The sequence below is a fragment of the Vipera ursinii genome, assembly GCF_947247035.1.
Source record: "Vipera ursinii genome assembly, chromosome: 8".
NCBI lineage: Eukaryota > Metazoa > Chordata > Lepidosauria > Squamata > Viperidae > Vipera > Vipera ursinii.
The window spans coordinates 17065827-17083213 of record NC_139519.1 but is presented as its reverse complement, the minus strand read 5'-3'; the positions used below and the strand labels follow the sequence as shown (position 1 = coordinate 17083213).

At 41.5% G+C, this 17387-nt stretch overlaps 1 protein-coding gene across 1 annotated transcript in view; it reads left to right on the top strand.

Moving 5' to 3' along the window:
• Positions 1–252: 252 nt before the first annotated feature.
• Positions 253–17387, top strand: part of NRGN (neurogranin) — a 24862-nt gene continuing 7727 nt past the window's right edge. The window contains exons 1-2 of the mRNA XM_083368808.1: positions 253–461; positions 12225–12439. Coding sequence (XP_083224934.1) covers positions 447–461; positions 12225–12431 — 222 coding nt within the window. The 5' untranslated portion in view covers positions 253–446 and the 3' untranslated portion in view covers positions 12432–12439. The remainder of the gene's footprint in view (positions 462–12224; positions 12440–17387) is intronic.

Genomic DNA, 17387 nt, shown 5'->3' with positions numbered 1-17387 from the left:
CATAAATAAATCTCAACACACTAATAAAAGTGACCTGCTGAGATGGCCCTAAAAGGTTGGATGTGGTTTCTGCCCCACTGCCTTGTTTCTATGGCAAAGAGCTCTTGATGCTAAACTGCCTGTCTCTTTAAGTATTTATGGGTGTTAGTTGGAAGCAAGGGGAGTTGCTGTAAAATAAGCTAGAGAGAGAGAGAGTGTGTGTGTGTGTGTGTCAGAAATTAAAAAGCACAAGAATCAGACCTGTCTAGTTAGGCTTGAGAAGCAGTCCTGGGTGCCACAGGCAGGAAGCTCTAGTCAACTTCAGCACCTGCCAAAAAGAGTAGAATCGGAAACAAACGGGAGGAGAGAGAGAGAGAGAGGAGAGAGAAAGCAAGGTTTTCTTTCTTTGAAGTGGAGCAGAAAGCGGATCCACAGACTTCCAAGCACCTATCAATCAATCTCCCAGGATGGATTGCTGTAATGTATGTAGAAATTATATTGTCATACTTTTCTCTTTTTTTTTTAACTGTACCACAAAATTTTGGACAGGAAGATGATAAAGTTGACTAGGGGGGCAAACAAAGTTAAAGCACAACAGCCAGGATTTTTCAGCGCTGCTGCTGTCATTGACAAAAGATTGATGGAAACAGTCTTTGGATTTCCAGCAAAAGTGTAGGGGGTGTTAAGGGCTGAATCTCTTTTCTTAATGTTGCTAAAAGGCAGGGCTCCCCACTTTGGCTGAGGGTCTACTATGCCCTTTATGAGACATGGGAAATTAAAGAGTGGGAGTCATAGGTGGTTTTTTATTGTATTTACTTGCATTTGCTGACATTTTGGAGAATGAATGAAAGATGTGTATCCATGGAAAGGATGGATGGATGGATGGATGGATAGATGGATAGATGGATAGATGGATAGATAGATAGATAGATATAGATAGATGGTTGATAGATAGATGTTATAATTGTTGGATTAAACCAAATCTATTGCATTTGTAGCAATTCCAAATTAATATAGGTGGACTCTTTGGCTTTAAGCAGTTGCAGCCCCTTCCCTGATCCCCTCCTTGAAATCCTGAAAGTCGGTGTCTCTGCCTGGCACAAACATTTCTAATTACCGGTGCGCTAAACATGAAATAACAACAGGGCCAGCAGAACTCTTAGTTTATGTGTGGGAGTTGTTGCTGATTGCTGTTCCTGTGTGTAGAGGGGGAAAAGAGAGTGAGAAAGAGGAGGAAAAAGCAGCTCCATCCTTTTGCAAGGGGGTTGAGATGGAAGCATATCCCAGCCCTTGTCAATTAGAGGATCAGGATGAAGAATCTTTTTACCATTTTAAAAAGCAGAAAAGAAATTATAACACTTTATTTTATATGAGTGGGACATATTCTTTTCTCTAGACAGTCTAGGGGTGATATGATAGCAGTATTCCAGTATTTTGAGGGGCTGCCACAAAGAAGAGGGAGTCAACGTATTCTCCAAAGTGCCTGAAGGCAAGACAAGAAACAATGGATGGAAACTAATCAAGGAGAGAAGCAACCTGGAATTAAGGAGAAACTTCCTAACAGTGAGGACAATTAACTGCTGGAGCAGCTGGTGTTCAGGTGCTTCATCACTGGTGGTTTTTAAGAAAAGACTGGACAGACACATAACTGAAATGGTATAGGGTCTCCTGCTTGAACAGGGGTTGGACTAGAAGATCTCCAAGGTCCCTTCCCTATTCTGATTAATTGATTGATTTTTCAATGAGTGGGCTTGCATTTGGGAAGAGCAATAGCAACTCCAGATCAGGTGCAAGTGATTGCCACATTCCAGATGTTTTGGACTATGCTTCCCATCATTCCCGATTGGCAGGGGGAGAAATAAGCTCATACTTTTGGTAAGATAGAAGGTGAAGAGATGGCAACTATACTGGAGATGCCAACCATGCCCGTTTCCCACTTATCCAGATCATCTTTGCTTTGAAGAATGTCGGGTTAAAGTTTCACACATACGAATGGCTTGGCCAGATCCGATGTGGCATTCATTCAAATCTCTGCTTAGTTGGACAGATTCCTTTCAGCCATCACATAGATATAAATTCATGCTTGTAAGTACTGGATTACTGTGTAAAACATCCGGCAGCTGCTGTCATAACTTTTAAATAGTGGATCATACACAGTAGTGTAAGATACAGAGGCTTCAGTATTACAGTTTCCTAAGCTATCTTTAACAAGAAGGGAAAAAAATATTATTGGCTTCTAAAGCAGCATACAATAAATGGCTATGATGCAACCGGAGACCAAACATCCTAGCACTGAGCACATCAAAAAATTGAATAATAGCCTGCTACTTGTGCAAATGTCCTTGGCACACCCTATCTATTTCCTCTTGCAATTGTGATTGCTTCTTTTCTGCTTCTTTCCACCTTTACTTCAAAGTGGCTTTTGAAATTGTCAACCTATTCTGCAAAGCACCTGAAGGCAGGACAAGAAGCAATGAATGCTTGCTCCTTGGAGATGGGGGTAGAACAAGTAGCAGTTGGAAAGAATGCTAGAATCCCTAAAAAAAAATTTGGCTCTCTTTCCCTGCAATTCCAACGAAGTGAGTTGCAGCTCACAAAAGGTGAATGAGAATTGTTAGCTACAAAAGGAATGACCAGATTCCTGACTTTTTTGCCACCTTAGACTCACAACTCACCTCCTAAAATGCCCACCTCTCTTTTGAGCTCAGTGTGCAAAATGGCCAGAATTGCTCCATTTATATTTTAAGGGTCCGCTGCATATGAATTAATTCAGATTTGAACGATAGTGCAAAGAAGCATCCACCAATATTAGGGAGGTCAATTTCTCTTATCTAGAACTTCCTTCCTGTGTTGTGACTGCTTCTTACAAACTGACATGGCCAAGCATGGCAGGACGGATAGAAACTCAGCCACGGAATGACTTGAATACGTTCTTGAAAACCCAGGAGTCAAATGCCAACGAAGACATTGTTTTTAACAGGTGTTTTTAACAGGTGTCCTCTGCTTTGGCATACTAGAAGAAATATACCAAAGCATAGAGGACACCCACATGTTATCCAGCAGTTTAAAAGTATGGGAACTTCGCATGTTTCAAAAAAAAAGGGAAATATTGGCAAAGTCCACCCTTTCCATTTAGTACCAGTTTGCATCTTTGTCTGTGAAGTTATCATAAAGCCAGAAGTTAGCTTTCTAAGCTAGATGAAAGTGCACATCTGCTCCAGCTCCTAGAAGTGTGGGAGTGGCAAACTTCAGCTGGGAAATGGCAGAGCTCTTTTCACTGTGTTCAGCAGATTAAACCGGCCCACATGTTTGCAGGGTACAGAACTTGGCGTGTTTCTGACGTACCCTTTAGGCCTTTGTAAAGTTGCAGTGACATTCAAGAGTGAAGGTGGGTCATGGATGTCTGGCTATCCTACCTTTCCCAGCTTCCTATCAAGAGCAGAAGTGAAAAGTCTGTTTCCTGAGGACAGCAAAGAGGTGAAGGCAGCGCCCAGCAGTTTTTGTCAGCTGCTGCCAGTTTTAAGTGGGTTAAAAATAAACCTGATAAGCTGAAGACCTGATCGATTTGAAGGGAACAGGGTTAGGAAAGCCTGCTTTCTAATCTGGACATGCCCCTTTCTGTCTTCATGACACCCCTATGTCTTCTGCAACCAGTGATTGGCATAGAATCCAAAAGGCTAAGCTGCCCATCAACATTTCTCCTGAAGCCCCCAGAAGCTATCCAGACTGGGGGGAAGCAAACTTTTTGGCCTCCTATTTGCAAGCAAGGGGCAGGCTGAGAGATGTACAAGGAGTCTTACAGATACTTGACTATCCATTTCACCCTTAAAACTCCTGGAAACCACACCACAAATGGGTTGTTTCCCAGCCAAAGACATGCCGTATGAAGCCTTCAAGCCAGGTGAAGTTGGTCTCCTGCTTTTCAGAGCTCAGCAGGGGTTCTTCCAAAGGAAAGGGGGAATGTTCCCATTAGCAGGGGCTGACAGCTGTTTTCCCCTTTTGGATAATGTGTGTCATCCCAGCAGTGCATTACCTGCCAACCACAGTGGGTGAAAGTCGGAAGTGAAGTTTGAATTATTGGAGGAGCCTTTCTGTTTGCTCGCAAGCAGGGATGAAAGGCGAGAAGTCCCAGCCTTGTTGCTAAAAGACTTTTCCCCCAAGGTGGATGTCATTCACCGCTGAAGTGAGAAAGCAAAGTTGCAATCCCAGTTTACCTGGAGTTCAAAAAGTCAGCATTTCTGGTTCAAAGTGCAAAACAGAGAGCATTTAGGAAATGATCAAGAATTCCAGGCAGAGTGTTGTGACTTGGAAAGGCAGGCTGGATCGCTATAAAAGTTGCTTTGTTTCACACTGAACCCCAGTAGACCCTTAAGGGAAGATCTTCACTGAGACACAATTGACAATTGCTCGGGAACTGTCTCCTTCTAAGCAAGTCGTCCTATCTAAGGTGGCTTCTACAGTCAACCTGGTGCTTCCTTGCCTCAACTTTCCAACGTTGTCCACAGTAATGGCCACATTCCCATGGGCTCAGCATTTCCAGAGGCAGACTCTGTCAGGGCAGAACTGTCCTGGATCTTGTTCTACTCACCTCTTCCTCTTCTAGTGACAGCTCACCGGCCAGAAACAGGCTAGGTTGTAATGTTATGTAGAGACTGACGAAGAGATGTTACCTAGGGAATTGTCGGATAAGAGGAAACCTAGCCTGAAGCTGCATAATGGGCAGACCAAGAAGCTCAGAAGGGACCCTGTGAGAATGACAGTTGAATAATTGGACTTTCAGACTTGTAAGGTTATGTTAATGTAGCTTTACAATAAAATAGAATTAGCTTGTCTGATAGCAATAGCGATAGCCCTTAGACTTATGTACCGCTTCACAGTCCTTTACAACCCTCTTTAAGTGCTTTACAGAATCAGCCTATTGCCCTTAACAATCTGGCTCCTCATTTTACCAACCTCAGAATAATAGAAGACTGAGTCAACCTTGAGCCAGTCAGGATCGAACTACCAAACTGCTGGCAGCCGGCAGTCAGCAGAAGTAGCCTGCAGTATTGCATTCTAACCACAGCACCACCGGGGCTCTGGCTCTGGTGTGTTTCCTGTCTGGGCCACCTGGTAAAGTTGATACAAAGGAAGAACTACTTCACATCCTGCCCAAGGACTTCCAAACATCTGGAACAAGCATTGCAGAATTGCCACCATAGAGAAGGACTGCCAACTGGTGAGGCCTACGGCTGTTTTTGTAAAAGCAATCAATCAAATGAAGCTTTTACCAAGTGCAACACAGCCTTCTGCCAACCGCAGTTGAAAAAGGGGATTGGCTGGAAGCCTTGCCACAAAGTGAGAATGGAGTAAAAGTGCCTAGAAAAGTGACTGGGGAAGCTGACCAAAGGACAAGGCAATGAGAAGCTGGAGACAGCCTTCCTTTAACTCTATTGAGGGATGAAGCCTATATGTTGTCATCAATCAGACTGACACATTTGCAAAGCACGTCTCGGATATCCACTTCTTAATTATTCAATACCGAGGCAGAAAAATGGGTCACTGATGCCGGGACTCATTATAAAAGCCAGGACGGTTTATGTGGCAGCTAAAAGATGAAGAGGGACATTGTGGCACCAATTTTCAAAGCCGAAGACCCATTTCTGAAGATCAGTGAGTTGTTAAACTGGGTCTCTCTTCCAAGCCCATGTTTGCCTCTCTGTCTTTTTAAACATTATCCCTTTTCATCATTGTCATTTGTTTTGTTTTGTTTTTCCTATTTTTTATCTAGTAGACTGCTGCACAATTTTTTTGGCAAGCATATATTTAAAATTCCTATTCTTAAATATCAAAATTAGGCAAAAATATGGATAACATGTACATAAAGGAAAAGTAGTATAGCAAAATGCAAAAGGAAGGAAGGAAGGAAGGAAGGAAAGAAGGAAGGAAGGAAGGAAGGAAGGAAGGAAGGAAGGAAGGAAGGAAGGAAGGAAGGAAGGAAGGAAGATACAAAATAGGATACAATGGGAGAAACATAAACCGAATATGCAAAATATGCCTATTTAAAAGAAATTTAAAAACATTACAGAACATTAGGACAAATTTCAGGTTAGAAACATGTATAATTAACCAAAGCCAACAGTGACAAATTACACAAGCACAAAAGTTCTACTCGGGATGTAGAACAGGGTATGAACTCAAAATCTTCCTTTTAAATACTTGGCCCCCGAAACATACGGTAATTAACTTGTGGAAGGAAGACAATTTATCAAGCAACTCCATTTTTGGCTTGCTGGTGACAAAAGTCTGGAGGTTTTTATTTGCTGTAATTTCGTTAAAGACAAAAGTGTTTTTTCAAGAAGAAAATAAAAGGCCCATTTGATTGTTAGTTTATATGGTGAGCATGGAGTTGGGAGACCTGAAGGAAACAATCAGATGATCCTGGATAAAGAGCAGAGACATGTTTAAACATGATGATAACCAGAAGAAAGTTGACTTTTATTTGGAAGTTTTGAGTAGAAAATGCTTAGAGAAGGCTGACTTTTTGCAAGGACAGATGCCTGTTGAACTATAATAACATTTTCTAATACTCCTGTTGGATCCTGACGCCTCTTTAGACTCATCACAGACGTCTTGTCCTTATTTTTCACTAATTTTGAATAGCTATCAAGTGAACACTTGGTATCTTTAACAGCTGGCAAAGCCCAGAGTTGGTCTTTGGTTGGAAAGTCACTGTATTCATCACCCATGATGCCTTGATAGATTACCACAGCAAGGAATTATGGGAAATTTAAATGACTTCCCACCTGCCTCCACATGAAATATGCCAATACAGAATAGCTTTTCTCCCACATATTCCTTGGCTAAGTATCTCTTCTGACTTGGAACCCATCCTTTATCTATAACCTATAAGTGTGCTATGCTGCCTGTTCACACATTATATTAGTTTAGGGCTAAACCAAGATGACTAAAAATATTGTTGACAAATTCTGATTGCTAAGCCGTGATAGGGGCACACTGAGTTTTGATTTAGTATGCTGCCTGAATTAGTTAAAAGTCTGCATTTGTGATGGTATGTGGAAGGATCTTGAGGGATGAGGAGAAGGCATGTTGCCTAGGGCAGGGGTAGGCAACCTCGGCTCTTTTATGACTCATGGACTTCAACTCCCAGAATTCCTGAGCCAGCTATGCTGAGGGGAAAAAGAGAGATTTCCATGCTGAGCCATGCTGGCTCAGGAATTCTGGGAGTTGAAGTCCACGAGTCATAAAAGAGTCAAGGTTGCCTACCATTGGCCTAGGGAATGATCCGATAAAAGTTAGAAAAGCCCACAGCTGCTTAACAGTCATCAAAAGAAACTTAGGAAGGATCCACCCTAAATCAGTCAGGCAGTAAAAGAGAGTGGGAGATTTGTACTTTCAGACTTGCAAGATTCTGTTAACGTAGCCTTACAATAAAGTAGAATGAGATCCTCTGGCTGTGTTTCCCATTTGGTTTACCTGGGATAGCTAACAGCATTTTAGCCCACTCCAATTTCATAGATTAAGTTAGAACAGTGGATGAACTAATTGATACTAGGTCATCAGTCCACCACAATTTAAACAACTGCGCCTTGTACAATATGTAAATTTCCTTACATTTATAACAGCTTTCTTACTTGTCTAATGGAGTCAGTCAAAGCTCTGCAGTTGAGGGACACGGTTGTCAGGAAAGGCTGATAATAACAGACAGAGTAGAAGCCAGGAGGAGAATATCTCATGGATTCAAATATCATTATGCAAGTAATACTACTTAATTTGCCTGATTTATTTATCTAAGGAATTTATATGACCCCTACATGTGGACCCGAGATTCTGGGCAGCAGGCAATACATCAGAAAAACAAACAAAAGTGAACAATTGCAATTAAAATCCAAAACATTAATAGGTGACCTGGAAACTCAATTCTATCCTTCTCCAGATGTCATCATAACACCTTGTCACCTGTGTTCCTGGGTTGATGTTCATTACTGAAACCTGTAAGATACCTGGGCTACCAATTTCTTAGACTCTTACTATCTTCTTACATGCATCTGATTCCTTAAAGACACTTGAGCTACGACAGGCAACTTTTCAGTCAGAATTAAGTAGTCAATCATTTTCTTTCTATCATTAACAAGCAAAACAAAACAGTCACAACTGATTAAAGTAAAACAAGCCATGAAGTCCTAGAACAAAACAAGTGAAATGGCTAAAGTTAAAATTTAAGAATTTGGACGGTAAAAATTCTAATGAGGTAATATACAATTTATGCAAGGCAATTAAATGATTGTTTGGAATAATGGAATGGTAAAAATACTGCTCACATACAGAACCATTATAACACTAAAAGCCGTGGAAAAAACATTATTATAATAATTTATTATTATTATATCTAGACAAAATGCAGTGGTGTAATGTGTATGGATGAATAATACATAAGGAGTGATTATGGTTTCAAAATTAAAAAGAGTCCAATTACTGTCTACTGACTATTTTATCTATGCCGTTAAAGTGGCTCTAGTAGCTAGTGAAAATTAAGACCAAAATAAAATTCAATTGACAGTAAAACATTGCTATAAACTAGTGACTAAATGATTACAACAATCGGAGTTAACTTAACCTTTATTGATTGAAACTTGAAACTTTGATTCCCATCTCATTTCCTTTGAGTATTTGTTGTGTGATCCTTTCAACAACCAAATGGACTTATTTTTCCCAATATAAAGGGGAACATTCATTGATTCATTTATTAATTGTATTTGTAGACAGCCCACTCAGAAAAGCTGTGGGCAGCAGACAGAAAAATGATATGATTTTTTTTCTTTTAACTCCAGTCTCTCCAAAGGACTTCTGAACTTATCTCAAGGAATTGTGGCATTGTTCTTGATCATAAACCTTGGTTTATTGGGGAAAAAAAGATGATCCAGATAAACAAGAATATTGAAAAAAGTGTACATGGAAATGTATACACATCTTCATGATTGTTTTTACAATCAGTTTGCAAGAATGTTTGCAAACTGAGACAAAAATGAATGAATTTAAGATTGGATGTCAGAAATTGAATGTGAAATTTGACTAATTCCTCTCTAGGGAGATTCTCAATCATCCAGATCATGGTTGTCACATAGGTGCTTTTCCAAAAGGCACCCGGACTTTCTTTCTTTTTTCCCCCCACAGAAAATGTTTCTCTTCAGATCCAAGAAGCTTCGTCAGTTCTTCAGCCCTGAAGCTCCTAGCGTGAGAAGCAGAACGTTTTCAAGGGGAAAAAACCCAACAAAGTCCAGATGCCTTTTGGAAAAGCACCTTTGGGCTGACTAATTTCTCTATTCTGGATCTTCTATTAGATACATTTTAAAAATCATAAACTTTACAAATTAATGAGGTGTTGTATGAAGGCATTATTGTACCGTATATTTTATCGCCTGTCCTGGATTAGCTACTGATCAGCAAGTAGAACTTTCAGTGCCAGCCTATTTTTGCAACATCAGAAAAGCTTAGACTACTTACACAATAATAATACAACATGGTAACTTTTATATCTCCCCTCTTCCTTCCCTACCAAAAGAGAGGGAGGTTATCCATTAAATTGTACAAGCTGCTCTCAGCTTAAAAATCACAAAGTTTTGCCCACACAGGAGGTTAAAAAAAGGGGAACTGCAAATAGCAGGAAGTTACCCACCCCAAGGTGGACTTATATAACCATTCCCCAGCTGTGCAATGTTAATGTGCTGAACACACACACACACACATATGGAAAATGCAATGCAATGCAACCAGTGTGGAATTTGTCAATGTCTAAACACAACACATCTCAAAATAGCTTGCAGGGGAGGAATGTAAGCACTCAAGAGCTCCGTTCACATATAATGAAACGATAAAATACATCTTTAAGAAGGCAAGCACATTTTTCATGTGGCCAGTAAGAGGCATTTAAGCTCTGCCGGTCATTTTTAATAGTCTAGTAAATTCACAAAGATTTTTCCAAACTGCAGTGATGGAGAGTGAGTTAAATATGGTTTATTCCTGCTAACCTCATGCTATGTTCCAAGGGGAAGTCTCTTCAAAAGGGGTCTACCAAGTTTTTTTTAAAAAAAGAAAGAAAAAAAACCTTCTATGAAGAATTAAATACAAAAAGCAAAGAAAGTGAGGATTCCATGTTCTCTAAATGCAAAGCAAACATGTTCTATTCACCATTTCTAAAAAAAAACACTTTTCATGGTGCTGCATTCATTTCATCTCCAGTCCATAGCAGAGACAGCTTAAGTTCATATTTAGCTGGTCCAGTTTTAAAGGATTGTTTCTTCTTTTCTCCCAATATATTTTTTGGGCTGCGGACGTGATTTGCAGGCTTTCCTTAATACGCTGATTGAGGACATTATCTTGTGCTGGCAGGAGTCTGAGATATTGACCTCAGCTTCCTTTTGTAATTTTGATCTGACTTCTTCAGGAGTATCACCTGAATAATGTCTGACTACCATTTTCTGAAGAGAGAGAGAGAGAGAGATCATAACTATCTGTTGAAGTCCACACATCTTAAAATTGCTAAGGCTGAAGAAGATTGAGTTAGACAGTCCAATTACATCCCTTGAAACTCGGCTGTAGAAGAGACACCTTTGGAACAATTCTACAGTCGCAGCTTGATTATATCTCAATACATTCTGAATATGATGTACATATATATATATATTACATAGCTGGCACCCCCATTACTTCCAAATTAGTTTGCATTTAGGTTGATGATTCCATTACTGTGCAAACTGGGGGTTAGTAACCAAGAATAGGTGACTGAGGGAAGATGGCAGTTAAAAGGTGGTTTCGTTGTAGCTATCAGGATGGATAGGAGTTTAGGAACCTGTTCATCAGAATGAGTTGGAGTCCTTTCAAATACAGAAATGCTGTCCTGCAACATACAAAAGAACTAAGTAAAATTACTCCTACTACCTTCGAAAGAACTCAGTCCCCCTATAAGATTCAGTTATGTAACTGCCCTATTTGAGCTCAGAACGTGTGTTTGAATGACACTCTCGTCAACTCTTGGGGAAACAACACCTCTCCCCAGCTAAACTGAGCAGCAAGAGAGGTAGAACAGCAAAATCCCATCTGAAAGTGGCAAAGACAGATAGGAACCTATCCACTGGACACTTGCATCTGACACATGTAGTACATTTTTGTAGGAATCATTCCTTGCAACCTTGGAATAAAATCCTAGGTAATGTAGAACTGGATTCCTAATGATTTCAATGAGACAGCCATATCATTTTCTGGGCAACAGTACATGTAGTCCCATGTATTTTCCCAGGCAAGGGAGTTAAGGCGGGATCAAAAAGTCAGTGCCGTCCTAAGCATACGGACACACTCCAACTATGTTGGCGATGTCCATTTTGCTCTCCAAATTCATGGAGACCTAACCCTAACCCTAAGTGGATTTGACCCCCCAATGGGATTTTCCCATGGCTTTTCTCATGAAACATAGATAAAGCAATATTGAGAAGTCATTACCATCCTAAGCATACCTACACACTGGGAATTGTAGGTAAGGTGGCCTTGTAAAGTTAGTGCCCTCCTAAGCATACCCACATGCTCCAAATCCATTGGCAAAACCAATTTTTTTCTTTGAATTCAAGAGACCTTATCCTAACCCTAAGTGGATTTGCCCCCCCCCCATGTATTTTCCCAGGAAATATAGATAAGGCAGACTCAAAAAGTCACTGTCCTTCTAGGCATACCAACACACTATGTATCTGTTGGTCATGTCCATTTTTCTCTCTAAATTCATGGAGACCTAACCCTAAACCCAAATAGATTTGCCCCCAATGGGATTTTCCCAGCTCCTAGTCAGCCATCTCTAGGCCAATGAACAATGTATGGCTTCTCAGTATTTTGCTGCCACTGCCTATTCCAAAGAAGTTCTGCAAAAAAAACACCCTCTGTAAACCCATGAGGTATGTATGGCAACCATTCCTCAACCATTCCCCTTTGGTCTTCCCTGGTCATGTATTTTTAACATGGCAATCGGTCTTCCTTGATGGCCTTCCCCATTGTTTTTAACTAGGGCAATTGTTTAATCTTTTTTTAATGTTTGTATTTGCTATTTTATTCTGCCCTGTGAACCGCCCTGAGTCCTCAGGGAGAAGGGCGGTATATAAATGTTATTAAATTAAATTAAATTAAATAAGCACAGGTAAGTCGGCGTAGAGAGCAGGCTGAGTTTCCCCTGTGCTGATTTTGTATTCTCATCTGTGCCTCAGGAAGGAGCTTGCACCAAACTGGATGAAGACATCTTGGATATTCCATTAGATGATCCAGATGCCAATGCAGCTGCTGCCAAGATCCAGGCCAGTTTCCGTGGCCACATGACTAGGAAGAAGATTAAGGGGGGTGAAATTGAACGTAAAAGCAAGGACGCCGAGTGTACAAACAGCACCCGGACTGGAGACTTGCGCAATGGAGATTAAGCAGCCAGGTAAGGATTCTCCTCATCTCTTCCTGATAACATAACAATTTCAAGCTATTGTGAAATAGCTTTTCCTAAGTGCCAACTATGTCCTACTGTTTGTCCCTGCAAAAATAACCCTGTGAGACCATGACAGACTGGCCAGAGTGAAAAGCTCAGTACCTATAGTTAATTCTTACATCTAACTGGCCCCACCGGAGCAGGAAGGCAGGGAATGTTGTGGGCTCCAACTGTCAAGGAAATACATCTGGTGGGATCTAGCCGAAGGACCTTCTCTGTGATGGCTCCCTCTGTTAGGCATACCATTCACCCAGAGATAAGATTGGCCCCGCCCAGTTGCTTTTCTGCAAAGCCTTGAAGACATGGTGTTGTCAGTAGGCTCGGGGACCCAATTCTAAGCCAATCAAGTGTCTTGTTTTATTAAGGGTTGGGGGAAGGTGATTTTTTTAACTGTGGATTTTTAATGTTGGAGTCACTGTGTGTGAATTGGGATGCTATATCGGTTTGTTTAATAAATAAATAATACCAACAAAAGGGAATATTTCTAGCCCTGTGGCGTCCTTGGTGCTGTCTGAGCTTGGTTGTTTTCTTCCAAACATTTCATCACCCAACTAGGTAACATCATCAGCGCTTAAAAAGAGCCAAGCTCAGAGAGCACTAAGGACCCCACAAATAAAAGAAATAAACAAATTCTAGTTTGCTTTAGTGCAGAAAACTGGACAAAGATTTGTACTGCAGCATATCAAAACATAAGTGCTACTGGGCTCACGGCATCTTATTTTTCAATGGCTGTTCCCAAAATTGGCTAGCTGCCCATGGTATCTATTTCTGTACGCTAGAAACTTCTGAGATTTTTCCATAACAAAAATGTCCATCTTCCTTCCTGCTGGGTTCATTTTATCCTAACAAAAAGCAGCAGTATTGAATGTCTACACACAAAGGAACATTAAGATGCTGTAAAACATACTGAGTGATGTGCTACACACAAACTCAGGTCAGCTTGAACTGAACTCATGAACCACCATAACAAAAAATCCTTGGTGATTCTTACGTAAACAAAAGCAAAGGACTCGTGACGAACTAGCCAGGCTGGTAAGCTTGTCCTGGGTGCGCTTCATCCATTGACAATCTGGGGCAGGAGTCTCATAGGAATTGAGAGCTGGAGGGAGTGTGTCTGCTGAGTACATAACAAAAACACTAGCTTAGAAGGCTTTGCCCTACATACTTAGCCAGAGTAAGGCTTAATTGTCACTCCTATCTGTAGCTTCTGTGGCAGACCTGTGCATTTTATGGCCTCTGGGTCACATTCAGCCCTTTGGCTGTCCCTGTCCGGCCCACATGAAGGTCAATCAGAAACTGGAAATAAAACGTAAATAAGATGTAACATGCCTTCTTACCAGTGGCAGCTACTCAAAATCATATGGGTTACTGCTTTTTATAACACAATAAAATTAATGTTCAGCAGAATTATGTTCGGCCTATTGGTTTGACCCTCCATACCAGTCCCAGTGTCTCATGGGACCCCTTGGGAAAATTAATTGCCCATCCCTCTTCTACGGGCTGAACGGAGACAAAGGGCACCCAGTAGAATCTTCCACAATGGCTGCCCCATTTTTCCATTTCATCTGCTTACTCCATCTCCTGTGCTATTCTTCAACTTTTAGGAAGCTTCTGTAATACTCTTTTGCACCTACCGGTGTGGTCTTTGTAATGTATTGGGCCTAGTTTGACTAAGTTGTACCACGTGGGTTTGGTTGCTGTGAGATTGCTTAAGCAGAGAGTTGGGTAATGGTCGCCAGCTCCTCAGACAGTCAGTCTCCAGGACAGCCATTGGTTGGCTCTAGGGTGGCAATAGATTGCTTTAAACCTATTGGCCGCCGCCTAGTGGCTGGAGTATAAATAGCTGCGTTGCAGCTCTGTTTCTCAGTTCAGTTCCAGCCTTTCAATAAAAGCATGTTCCTGCCTGAACTCTCTCACCTCGTCCCCTGCTTTCCAGCAAGAACCCAGGACACAACAGTCTGCATGGAGGACCTGGGTCAAGAAGTCAAGTTGGCAGCTACAATCTTGGGGCTGATGCCTTGCCCTTGTCACATTTTTTTTTTAGCCTAGCATCTTGACATTTTTTTTTTTTGCCCTTTAGGATTGATTTAACAGCCGCTGGGAAAAAAGGTTGTGAAATAGGGTCGGTCACATGGGTAACCTGCTTTGTGACCATCATGACTTAAAAGCTGTAATGGGCAGGTTCCAAAATGAGGACTGCCTGTATTCAGTTCAGGAAAGGTTAATGGCAGAACAAATTCTTGCCTATTTTTCCCCAGCTCTCAACTGAGGTGGCCGATGCAATGTGCTCTCAGCTGTTCTTTGTCTGCTGACTTTAAATTAGCAATATTTCACAAGCTGTGACAATGATGGATTAATGATAAGGCAGGCTGGATTTCTGTTTCTCTTCTTGGAGCAAATGATGCCTTTGAGCAGTCAAATAATAGGAGGGTCTACTATTTTTAAAGCTCAAAAAAAACTTTTAATCTTTGAGGGGTCATGTGGGGCTAGTGGGTTACAGTCTGGGAAGCAGACAGAGCTAAGGGAAAACCTATTTGATCTCATTATAAATCTGGCTCAACATAAAACGAATTACAGAAACAAGTAGGATAACTTCCATGAAGTAACCTTCCTTGCTGTAACATTCAAGATGAAAAAAGGGTCACAACTTTTAGAGGGGTGCTGGGGGGGGTTGGTCTCGAAGAGGAGCACTGGAGATTCCAGCTGTCCACCTTTACATTGCTACATTACAAAATTCTGTCCAATGATAAATTTCATTAATGGTTTCAAGGTAGGATAAATATAATCAGGGGCAGGTGATATGGCTAGTAAAATAAGGCAGCCCAAACAAACAAACAAACTTTGTACGAAATTCTGAGTTCTGGGGTCTTTTCATCCAGTTGTTGCGGGATGCAACTGAGCTTCAAGACATTTGACCTTCAAGATGATCCAAACTCTCCTCAGAAGCAATGTTTGATTATTATGCAATAAAGGAAGACATCATTTCCCTCCCACCTTACAAATCTGGAGAAAACTATATTGAAGCTCTGACATGCAATGAAAGAAATCAAGGTGCTTTTTAAACAATCTCCTCCAGTTAGGATGTGACCTATTTAAGCGTTCTGTTGAACCGGGCATCAAGCAATGCAGGTGCTGAATATTCTATTTTTCTCGGACAGTGGGGCTGAATGATAAAATCAGGATAGTTTTAGAAATACAGGTTGCTGCTGCTTTCATTGGAATGACAAATGGAGTGGTCAGGGGTCTCACCACAAGTTCTGTCCCTTGGAGGCCTGCAGGCAACTTCGCAGTACTCAAGGAGAGAAGCAACCTAGAACTAAGAATTTTCCTGACAGTGAGAACAATTAATCAGTGGAACAACCTGGAACAACCTGCCTCCAGAAGTGGTGGATGCTTCAACACTGGAGGTTTTTAAGAAGACATTGGACAATCATTTGTCTGAAATGGTATAGGGCAGGGGTGTCAAACTCAATTTCATTGAGGGCCGCATCAGCATGGCGGTTGCCCTCAGGGGGCCGGGTGGGTGTGGCCAGGGTGGGCGTGGCCTACTGGGTGGGCGTGGCTAGAGTGCGTATGGCCTACGGGGTGGGCGTGGCCAGCTCTACATCGTTCGAATCAAGGGTGCCTATGGGGGCCTGAGCAGGAGTGGGACAGATCTTGGGGTCTCTGGCAGAAGGAGGGTCTCTGGGCCAGGGCCAAGGTAGTGGGGGGCGTTCCCTCACTGTTTCCAGGATAGCTTCGCGGGCCACATGAAACCACTTTGCAGGCCGGATCCGGCCCCCGGGCCTTGTGTTTGACATGTCTGGTATAGGGTCTCCTGCTTGAGCAGGGGGTTAGACTAGAAGACCTCCAAGTCACTTCCAACTCTGTTATTCCATTATTCTCAATACATGAAGAAAAGATTCACCCTGTTTTCATCAGCTTTTTCCCTAGGTTGAAATGTCCCATTCTTCTCAAAGGCATTGTCAAAATTGTGGAGATGAGTGAGTCCACCAGATGTGACCAATATGGAGCTTTAGCTGGCAGTCACCCGGAGTCAGCACTGATTTAAAGGTACCCCCTTCCCACGGCAACCCCATCCCACCAAAAATCTTATCAACTTTTCTCTCTTTTGAAATGATTGCATTCTGTTCCATCTTCCAAGAAGCAAGCTAATACCGGACCGTTGTTGTTTTTTTTCCTTTGAGGAAGAAGAAAACGTTTTGCTTCTCATGCAACAAACTCCATCCGTTTTTATTATTATTTTTTAAATTAATTTATAATATAAAATACAAAAATGCAAAAGAAAATAGTAGGAAAGATAGGGGAGGGAAAAGTGTAGGAAAAAGGGGGAAAAAGAAAGAAAAGGCATTGACTTCCAACTCCCTTTGGTGCAGTAGAATAAGATAATAACATCAAACGTCAACGTTTTATTTTTACACAATAGTATAAAGTAGGTCTTTCTATAACAACAAACCTATCTAATCGGTAAAACCCAAAATCAACGTTTCATTTTTTCTCCCCCTCAAGCACAAAGTCCAGAAGCACTTTCCAAGTAGAAACAAAAGTAATTCAGTGGTGGGATCCAGCCGGTTCGCATCACTTCGGCAGAACCGGTAGCTAACTTTTTGTTGCCCAGGCCCAGAATGGACTTCCGGAAGTGGCATCCACACACAGAGAGAACCGGTTGTTCCCCTATTTGAATCCCAGCACTGAAGTAATTGTATTTTGTTCTTTAATCAAAGCAGTCAAGCTTCATCAGTTCTGATGGCAGGGAGAAATAGAAGAATAGGTTTTCTTCTTCTTCCACAAAGGAAAAAAAAAAGCAACAACAGTCCGGTTGCCTTTTGAAGGAAAAAAAGCACCTTTCAAACAAATATGACCTGGATGACTGAGAATCTCCACAGCGAAAAGATGC